The sequence below is a fragment of the Cricetulus griseus genome, chromosome 3, assembly GCF_003668045.3.
Source record: "Cricetulus griseus strain 17A/GY chromosome 3, alternate assembly CriGri-PICRH-1.0, whole genome shotgun sequence".
NCBI lineage: Eukaryota > Metazoa > Chordata > Mammalia > Rodentia > Cricetidae > Cricetulus > Cricetulus griseus.
Genome location: NC_048596.1, coordinates 220,040,426 through 220,051,338, shown reverse-complemented (window position 1 = coordinate 220,051,338; position 10,913 = coordinate 220,040,426). Strand labels below are relative to the sequence as shown.

General features: G+C 38.6%; 1 protein-coding gene across 5 annotated transcripts in view; it reads right to left on the bottom strand.

The window, feature by feature from the left end:
* Window positions 1-1,769: 1,769 nt before the first annotated feature.
* The window catches only part of Mindy3 (MINDY lysine 48 deubiquitinase 3), a 69,834-nt gene continuing 60,690 nt past the window's right edge, over window positions 1,770-10,913 (bottom strand). For 2 of the 5 annotated variants that reach the window (XM_027405230.2, XM_027405232.2), the window contains 3 exons: window positions 9,482-9,569; window positions 5,454-5,525; window positions 1,770-2,718 (listed from right to left, as the gene is read on the bottom strand). In XM_027405230.2, coding sequence (XP_027261031.1) covers window positions 2,569-2,718; window positions 5,454-5,525; window positions 9,482-9,569 — 310 coding nt within the window. In that variant the 3' untranslated portion in view covers window positions 1,770-2,568. Of the gene's footprint in view, window positions 2,719-4,199; window positions 4,336-5,453; window positions 5,526-9,481; window positions 9,570-10,913 lie in introns of all 5 variants that reach the window. The other 3 variants (XM_027405233.2, XM_027405231.2, XR_003483292.2) reach the window with 2 other exon arrangements.

Here is a 10,913-nt window from a genome sequence, read left to right as displayed (position 1 = left end):
CGGAATTCTGAGGAATGACAAAAGCTGTTCTCTAAGGTGGCTTTATCATTTATATTCCCAGGGACACACGAGGGTTCCTGCCTCTGAATTTTTATCAAGTGTTGTTATGTCTGGGTTTCTGATTTAGCTTGCTTAGGGGTGGTGAGTGTATCTTGGTTTTGATTTGCACTTCTCCAATACTTACCTTGGCTGAGAATCTTCGAACATCAACCTTTGAAGAAATCTCTCTTCAATTCATCCACCCATTTGAAAACACCTGAGTTATGAGTTCTTCATGTATGCTATGAAAATTTTCTTTTCACCTATGATTTACAAGTTCTCTCTCCCATTTCATTGATCATCCCATCACTATCTTGATGGTAGTGTCAGACATGTTTTAAATTGCCATGAATATTACACCCTTTCATTTTTGTCAAATCTAGGGCCAATAAAATATATCCCTATGTCTTATTATTTTTATTTTATACCTTTAGTTTTGAGAGGTGGACCTACCAGGTGTGAGGTAGGGTCCAAATTCAATCTTTTGCCAATTTTATCTTTTTACCTCCTGATACTTCCTTTAGGTTTCCAATTACAAACTTTCTTCTTTTCAGTATTTATTGAAAACTGTTATTTCCTTTTAAGCATGACCTTAGTTATGAAGCGACTTTTGCTCTGTCATACTTTCAGTATCATTAGGAAATGCTATACTGTAATATTCATTGTAATTCTCTTTGGCTTTTAGATTACTTAAAATTACCTGGCTTAATTTCTAAAATTTTGGGGATTATCTAGATTAGCTTTATCTCTACACATAGACACCACACACACACACACACACACACACACACACACACACACACACACACACACACAGATACTTCCAGCAATGTGACTGAGCTATGGCCCAGGCAGCACCTGTCACTGAATCACCACATCTAGAGATGATTGCAGCATGGCTTCTGGGCACCTCAGCTGAGCCTCCAGATGGAGCAGCAGGCAAGCTATGGCTGTACTGTGCAATGCTTCCTTCTAAAGACAGGCTGGCCTCCATCTCATCCTGAACTTGTGATTTTTACTTCCAACTCTGAAGTTCTGAGATTACAGGTGTGTAGTGCCATGCCCAATTTTATGCTACACTGGAGACTGAACACAGGGCTCCATGCATGATAGGTACCCTACCAACTAAGCTACATCCTCATCTCTCCTTTAATGTCTTCAGTGACAATTTGTAAAATTCATACACAGTATTATGCCATGCCATTTTACTCAGCCGCAATAAGAAGCTTGCTGGGGGTGAAGTGGGAGTTAAGACGATTTCTGTGCTATGTTCTGAAATCCTAGTAGTATTTTATTCTTGGAAAAGAATGCCACTAAAGTTACATATAAAATCTTGGGCCAAGTTTTTCCTATGCTAAAATCTACTTAGTTTATATGCTGTAATTGTTTATATAAAAATCCAACTTGACCTAGATGCTCTCATGGAAAACACGGTGTTGAAGTTAAAGATCACTTCTGAAATGCACGAGGACACAGTCATGGACTCACTCACAAGGGAAGGAAGCAAGTAGCTCTAGAGTAGACAGGATGGGGCTGCTGTAGTTTTGCTACTGGCCCAGATGATCCAGCCCTTGTGTTGCCGGCTGAGTTCACAGGGCTCTCAGGTAAGCCAACTTTGTGCTTCTATTCACATTCCTCTCTGACTCCACAAGGAAATTTTGTTTGCAGGTTTGAAGGCAGAAATCCTTACAAGCACTTGATCATGAGCCATTGATGTAAAAGTACAAGGATGTAGTTAAAGAAAAAAGTCTTTATTTATGGTATTATCTGGGACCATAATAAATAATGCCATATGCTAATGTAACAACAGATGTTCTCATGCATTTACCTCGCTTAGAAATAAATATACAAGAAAAGTGGCTTGCAGGATCAAAGGTGGTGAAGTGTATTTAGCAATACAGTGAAAGGTACAGTGTTAAGACCGCCTAGCAAACAGATTCTTTCCCGATCACCGTAAAAATACATCCCTCTGCACCTGTGAACAAATGGCAAGTTCCCACATATTTCCCACTTTTTGTAAACATGCCAGAGTTAAATTAGCTATCAAAAGACCAGGACCGATAATTTGTTATTTATTAGTACTTCTCATGGAAAACAGATTTTAGAGATGAAAAACAAAACCTAACTTCTGCATATTTGGTGTAGAGGCTGCTAAAAATAATACAATAACATGAATCTGAATGGAATGAGATCCCCGGCAGGTTTTTGTATCTGAGTCTTATTATAAAAGTGCTGTAATATTGTGTTTATAATCTGGTAAATAACAACCAATTACCTGACTGCAGAAGTGATGAACTTCAATTAAAGCTTAATTTTGCTAGTAAATTTCACAGAAAGGATTAAAATAGGATAACCTTTAACATAAAGCTTTAGAACAAATAATTTAAACATACCTTAAACACTGAAAATGTGTTTTAATTGTTATTTACAGTTAATCAACAATACCAGTGTTTAGCTTAATGTAGCCAGTCATGAATCCCCACTTAAACACCCGTTTTTTACAATCTTCAATGTAAATACTCAGGTAACTCAATTGAGTGAAGGAGAGCGCTCTGTGGTCCACAGTAACTCAATGTATGGCCATTTGGTTTGGAGACAGCGTTTAATAGGAGTGTCATCTGTCTGTAGCATGGGGTCTTCAAAACCCATAACCACGGCAGTCCCTTCCACATACATTACCTGTTAAGAGGAAAAAGTCAGCAAGGTCAGTTAATAGTCATAGCTATTAGATAGATCCATTCTCACATGGATACAGACAAATTCACAGGCAAGTATGTTTCTGAGACCTTGTTATGTGGAGCTTTATGTCTAACTGTTTTGATAGGAATTATACTCAACTATAGCATCTGCAAAATAAATTTGTGAGATGGTGATAACCATTTTGTTAGTTAACTGGTAAAATCTAGAATTCAAGATCAAGATAAAAAAAAAGCATAGGTGAATCACAAGTCAGATACTTTTAAAGAAAAACATCATTTTTCAAATGACGGATAAATAGGGTGTGTTTCTTCCCCTAGTGTCCATACACACTGGGTTTCCTCTGGCTGGGCTAATGAGGCAGTCAGTTGCTCTTGCTTCTCAAGAGAACACAGCTATGCACTCTGAGAGAACCTCAACTTCCACTTTGGATGTAAGCACTGCATGTTCAGATCTGAAGGTATTGGCATGCTTGTTAATGAAATCTGCTGTCTTTGGATTGAATGTTTTTGAAATGTAGCTCTTCAGTGTATTTTACATTTTATGACAATCATGGAGAAAAAAAAATCACAAAAGATGTGAGGACAGACACAAAAGTCATGGAAGGATGACAGAGCAAGCTAACCTGTGGCAACGATCACATTAACTATAACTTGGTGGGAAGACACCAGAAAACATTTGTTCTGCTTTTTTTTTTTTAAAGAAAATACTTAAAATTATTTGAAAATCCTAACTATCAAGGATTCAATGTGTACATTAAACACTATGTTATTTAAGGGAGTGTCTATAAACTACTCTCTTCCAGAGTATGTATAGTTATTTTTACCCATTCAATGGATTATACACGTGATTATAATTATGTTCTTGCAACATAAAAACCATAAGCTATGTGACCAAGGAACTAAAAGAAACAAGTTGATCAGCCTTCAACATGAGTTCCCTCAAAAAACAAAACTGATGTAGAAATGTTCTATTACTGGGTCACATAATTTGGTTTATAAACTTTACTCTTTAGGGAAGTCCAAAGGCATTAAGGTAAAATACATTTTTCATATTAAAATTATAACTCATATTTTCCAACCTCAAAGAAAAAGTGCCACTTTGTAAAAAGTTGTCTGAAAGGAATATAACACAAGGTAGGACCTGTTTCTCCAGCTGCTCACAGCATCAGAGCAGGGACAATGTGCTCTCTTCTGAGCTCTCCACTACTGTCTAATGCCTTGCCTGTTGCCTGTGGCTAGTATGCTGCTGTTTTCCTGGTGTCCTGAGTGGTACCTGACTAAGCACTCAGCTCTGTTTCCAGTCCCTGCGTAATGCCAGGACTTTACACTTCTTATAAATCACGTGCATGCCTTGCTTTATGGTTGTTACATAGTATGTCACATTAATACTCTGTATGTCTTGATTTCTAATCTTGTGTTAGTATGTCAGACGCTTGTCACAAGCATGATTTGAAAACTTACTATATACAGGTAGCGTGGCCAAGCAGACCAAGGACAGGATTGGGAATCAGGAACTCAGTTCCAATCCCTGCTCTGTCAATGACTTGCTGTGTGACTCTGGCTGAGTCACTTAATCTCCCTGTCTCAGAGGCCTCATCTGTAAAATATGGATAATATTTGACTACCTTGCAGGGAATGTGGCAGTCAATTAATATTTAGTGGTGACGAAGCTAGGCAAAACTTCAACAACTAGATGAAGTACTCATTAACACACAATAAGATAGCACACAGGGTTTCTTACTGATTGAACTCTGTTACAGATAGCAATAAATTGGTGAAAAGATTTTTGGATATATAAAAGGTTTTGATTTATATTTTGTTATGAAAATAAAAGTAAATTTCAGTCTCTTAGCTTGGTTTCGCTAAAGTAATGTATCTAATATACATTATGATCTACTTTCTGTAGCCATCCTCCAATTTAGAAATTTATAAGACCAGTATGAGATCAAACTGAAAAGGTGTTATTCTTCCTAATATTGGTGATACCTACTGAATAAATGGAAAGACTTGCCACAAGAACACATAAAACTGGCATTTCACTCAAAGGAGTGCAAGTGCTCAGACAAAACTTTTGCCTTGAATGAGGCTAGTTTACTCAGACACAAGGTATCTATGTGCCTCTATCCATGGCTTAGAAAGGAGAGGTGCAAAGCAAAGTGGCTAACTGCACAGGCTCTGGCCTTGGGCTACACTCCTGACACGTTTCAATCTCAGCTCTGCCATTGCCTAGCTCTGGAAAAGCTGCTTACCTGTGCTTAGGCCCCTCTATAAAGCACACATACATACAATACTGACTTCAGAAGTCTGTGTGAAACTAAAGACTAAGTACACTATGTAAGTGGTCACTAAAGCCATTTTGATAAATTAAAAAAGAATTCTCAATTAAAAAAATCCCAGTGTTATCTACTTCTGCATTTAAATGGATTAATAACAACCTTCTGTGGATTAACCAGAACTGCTGATTCAGAAATCCTCCACAGTCTAAAGTAACATTGTGTACACAGCAGACATGGTAATTTTGTCACAGTGAAATTATTCCCCCATAGTTCAATGTACAGCTTAGTCAAACTGAATACACCCAATTTTGACACATGTGGCAGGAGAGAGACTTCTGGAACCCTCTCAAGTAGCAACTGCAGAGGACTCAGACATAGTCATGCACTCATGTAATTATTCAACCCAGCTGAAGACAATTTACTATGTGAATTCTCATACCTTTTCATTATAATTTGACTGCTTCAATCCATTGTAGTGGTAGACAGTAAAAGATTCTGGACCACTGGAGCCCTATTATAAATAAAGGACTATTAAAACCTTAAGTTATATCTTTTTATCAAGCAATTTCTAATGAGCAATGAATGTAAAAATGCCAATTCCTTATTGTTACTGGAGAATCACTTGATAAAGGCAACTTGTATAGAGTTAACTGCCAGGAAAGCTGAGAAAGGAAACAACTGCTTCTGAAAGCAGGGAAGCCCTGACCTGTGCAAGCTCTTTGGCACTTGCTTATGTAGATGTATGGATTACATTAAATAGGACAAGCTCCTAACAAATCTCCTAACTATATCCCTGCAAAACATTTGCTTCTCAGTGTGGAACAAAGCACTAACTTTACTTAAACCACAAATATACATATACCAATATCTTCAATTTGGTCCACAACATTGAATCAGAAGTTTCCATTAAAAATATCATTTCACAGAAATCAAAATATATCATGCCTAATAAGACTTCATTCTCACTCAAAATGCATAGGCTCCTAGCTGAGTCTCAGCAGGCAATTTTCTGTCCCTACAGCTTGTCTTCTTGGCCACCCCTGACATAAGGTGACTATGAACCAACCTGGGCCAGAGTCCCTCCACTGGGTCTTTTCTCCTTGGTAGGAGATGAGCTGCTGGCAGCTCATGCTTCAGTTCTGCACAAGAGATGGGCGGAGAGAATGCAGCTTTACTGAAAGGAGGGAGGTAGGATGTGGTGATACCTTGCTTGTACAAATAAAGCTGGTCTGAAGGTCAGAGAATGGAGCCTGCCGCTAGCTAACTCCATTTACAGTGGGGGACTCTGGGAAGGGTTCGGGCTGTGCTCTAGGCTTGAGGCTGAGAGCAGCTTTCCTTTCCCAAGCTCACTTTTTCAATTCCCGTGAGCTAAGCCTTCCCCTTTAAGAGTTTTTCCCCTTATGCCAAGAGCAAGCAAGGGTCTCCAAAACAGCAGGGGCTCCAATCTGCCCTTTAGTCTGACCCCTAAATTCTGAGTCCTGACACTCAAGACACATTTCTTTCTGAAATGCCCCTTTCTCATTTTCTAAGACCTGACCCAAATCTTACTTTCCTGTAAAGTTTCCTCTGAGCATACCACCGGATTTCTTACTACTCTCCAAGCTTTAAAAAACTGTTGGAATTAATTTGAGAATAAACCTCATGTGAGTTTATACCATTAGGTTGTTACTCTGAAGACTTTACATTTGCTTTTAGCATTTCCCAACTAAAACCTAACCTCTCACAAACTGAACTTAGGGGATCACTTCCTCAATGGTACACTTGAGTCACTCTGATTGCTTAGGTGAGGAATTTGTTCTGGATTGTCACAGTTTATTTTAACAAACATTGTCCTTACTTAAATCCTATTTGTATTCTCAAGGTGGAATAACTAATTGGCATACAGAAACACCAGTAAGACAGAGCGATGCAGGAAGGACTTTGAGCCCTTGGATCAGTCATGTAACAGTGAATGACACCAAGCATGTCTCTTAAATTTTCCAGTCTTCACTACCTCGAATGGGGGACTAGCTGCCCTCAATTACAAGGCATACAGGATATACTTCCTGAAGAAAGCTGCTGCCATTGCTCTGCTCAGCTACTACCTCCTAACAATGCAGCGTCCTTCCACTGCAGCTGTGGTAAGTCAGCACAGAGATTCCTGACTTACAGATTTTCCTTCTAATTTGTTTTTGTAACTCATTTCATTTACTCTTAAGTTCAATGGACACACGTTTACCGAACTACCCTTGTATCCATCTGTTAGGTAAGAAGCCAACTAAGGATGGCAGCAAATTGAGCAGCAAGTGCTGGTATGCACGAGTACAGAGGACACCAGTGACACAGGTCAGAAGGAAGGCAGATATGGCATGGGGGTCTGAGTTCCCACATGGTGTGCAGGGGCAGAGGTGAGGGAGCTGTCCTAAGTCAGACCTCCATTAGTCACCTAATGAAGAGCCTAGAGGTGCTTCAACATTGCTGTGTTGTTCTCCAAGGCTCCTGATCCACCAGATCTAAGGAGAGACTTAGGGGTTTGCATTTCTAATTAGCTCTTACACACTACACTCTGAGAACCTTCTGCTCTAATGGAAATGACAGCATGACCACATATGTTGAGTAAGAAAAGAATATGAATTCCACAGAGGCAATGAGAAAAGCCAGGCTTGTATGGAGACTTTCTTTAGAGTAATAGGGAAGCAAGCAAATAGTAACATGAATGCAGCACAGTACAACCAATTAGAGAGAAATGTCTGTTTCTGTACAACAGAAGGGAACTAGAACATTCTTCTACCACGTAAAGAAATACTACCACAAAGACAGGAACTCTTACTGGAGTCAATGACTTGTTAAATAAAATAGCAAAAAGATGACACACAATTGGGTGATCTGGGAGGGGCTAACGAGAGGAGCTGGGGTGAATATGATCAAAACACTGTATGAAATCCTCAAAGAATTAAGAATATATGAAAACAATTAATTCCTCAAGCTAATAAGTTCTACTAACATTAAGCATCATCTTGTAATTAACACACATGCAGCCAAAAGAACTGGAAACTGTCTTACACTGCACAGCAGTTTTTAATCCCCACCCTAACTAAGTGTTTCAAAACTAATAAGCAGTATTTCTATTAATGTCCTGGTAGCACCTTCTTGAAACATAACCACAGCCTCAAATACTGCTTCAAAACTTCATGATGCTATAATTCATCATCCATTGACATATCTAAAGGAACTTTCAGAAAGGACCAATAATTGGAATGCTAACATACTGGACACTATGGTCCAATAGTGCCTTTCCAATGTTTTGGAAAGGTTTATCTTTTTATTGATTTCATAATTTATTTGCCAAAGTTTAAAAAGCTCAATTTATTATACTATGATAGCATTGGTTGGTTCCTGAATTTTATCACTCACCTCCTTTATTCATAATAACCAAAGGAACCTTGTTTTGTAACCCTGCATCAACTAGTAATATTGAATGCCAGTAATACTGATTACTCTGTTCAAGTCAGACTTGTGCCTGAGATACCAAATTAACAAGCATGTCAAAATGAAATAACTACATTTTCTACAATAGTTGAACAAAATTTGCATTTCTATTGGAACAATGTATACTGCTGATATTTGATGGCATGACCATGATTATTAAGCTGAATAACTCAGTTCAGTGGTTAAATGTTTCACTTAGATCAAAGAAAAAGACAGGTGCAGGCTATAGAATGGCTTGCCACCAAAGCAGGCCTAACTAAAGAGCGTGAGAACGAACAGAGCCTGTTAACTGAGGCAGAGCCCAATAGAAGATATGTGTTGCTCCGCTGAAGACAAAACCACCCTGTTCATCCTTTGCTTCTGGAACTCAGGCTCTTTACTAGGAACTTCTACCCTTTCTTCTTGTGGCACTGTCCTAAGACACACACTAACCAACAGTTTTCCTGAGAGAATGAACTCAGGCATGGGAGATAGAGTGTTATCTGTATTTCATGTACTTCTAATTTTATCCTTCTTTTTAGTATTACACTATCCTCTGCCACCCGTCAGAAACAGAGGATTGCATTAGTGTACTGGCACAGTGACTCCCTTAGAGAACTGCATCACTGCACTAACTATAAAGCCTCCAACCAGAGGAGTGCATGGCTATGCCAGCACTTGTACTACACACATATATCACTGTACTGACATGCATACTCTGAGACCTACACTGTTGTACTAGGACACAGACCTACTGCACAGCACACACCTAATGAGAGGGGTACGGAGCTGTATCAGCACATCCTCTGGGCATTGTATCACTGTACTGACACATGCATGTTTTCTAAGCACTACACTGCCATAAGGGCTCATACATGTCCTTCTGACCTCTGCATGGGAAGCCTTTATGTAATAGTGTTTTCTCAGTCTTACATTTTAGGAAAAAGAAAAAAAAAGTCCTGTTCACAGCCAATCATCTCAACAGAACAATGAATACATATATTTTCTTGGCTATGTTACCTGATCAGGAAAAAATTCTTGAAGAAATGGACCCAATAATATGATTCCTAATCCTTCTGGATCTAATTTATTCTTCATGAGATTTATACTATAGAGAGAGAAAGAAAAAAAGAAAAACAGTGAATACTAAAGGAGACAAAACCCCACAAAACTATTCCGTTCTTTCATGATTAAATTTCTGGTACTCTAACACATTTGGATGCCAAAATCCTAAGAGCTGTTCTTTTTAGAACTTTAATGACAAATACACAGGAATGACATTCAATTTGCCAAAACTTGGCTATTTTTAAATCAGAGTAATCTGTTACTATTTAAAATTTAATTATGATGATGACTTTAGAATATTGTTCCTTATTAGGTAAAGTAATTTAAAAACCAAGGCTTATAAACTCAGGCTGTAACCTCCTAAAGGCAGATTCTCTCTGCTCCCTAGGTATGCATGAATTCAACAATCAAATGGAGCATTTACTTTTCTAAAAACTATTTTAGGCCCTAGGAGTTAAAAAGAAACAAGCCAAGAGGCACTGGGACATCAGATAATAAAAAATGTCTGTCAAAATGTTACTTTTATGAACTAAATGAGATAGACAACATTCTTGGACAATCTAACTTTAAGGCCACAGCCATCAGAGCTTTAATCTAGGGAATTATAGTGAGTGGCTTGGCCCTTGCTGGCGCAGCAGCAATCAGAAGTGAACAAGCTCTGTACAGCCCTTGCCTGTATATTAGGTATAATGGGGGCTGGTGGAGAGTGTCATGTATGAGTAGATCAAGAAGGCAGAGAAAAGGGGAGTGCAGTTGAAAGGGTTTCAAAACTGTTAGTGTGCTTTTTTAGGTTTTTTCCCAGTGCTATCTCAAATGCCAAGTTAAACTTAGCCTATTATGCAACAAGCAAAGCACCATGTTTGGGAGTTACAGGGCATTTTGGCTATCAACTTCCCCAGTGCTCAGGGGAGTCTCTGGCTCAAGCTCTTTAAGGATGGACAGCTGGAGCAGGGGCCAGGCACAGGGGACTATACTCAGTTTGGTGGGTGTTTGTCTTTCCCTTTCTTCCGCCCGTGTTTACACTAGGTCAGTTCCAGAGTTTTTGTTTTTATTAGAAATGGAATCTGAACCATGTGCTCAGGGAAAAAACATTTTTTTTTTAAAAGATTTTCTGAATATTACATCTGTGGAAAGTCTCTAGCCAGGTTCAGTGACACATGGCATGACTATTGTAACCTCTTCAGCCCTGGTGTCATTTGAGTGCTCTATGCAAAGGCTCTGAGTTTCCATGGGTCTGAGGAAGGCCATTAGATTGTGATCTGAAGCAAAGGTAAAGTCATTATTTTCAATGAACCCGCATATATAAAATCTCAAAAATGTGAAGTCTTTGTAGAGAGAAAATTTCAAAATAATACTGAAAGACTTAGTTTTAAAAAGTAAGACAACG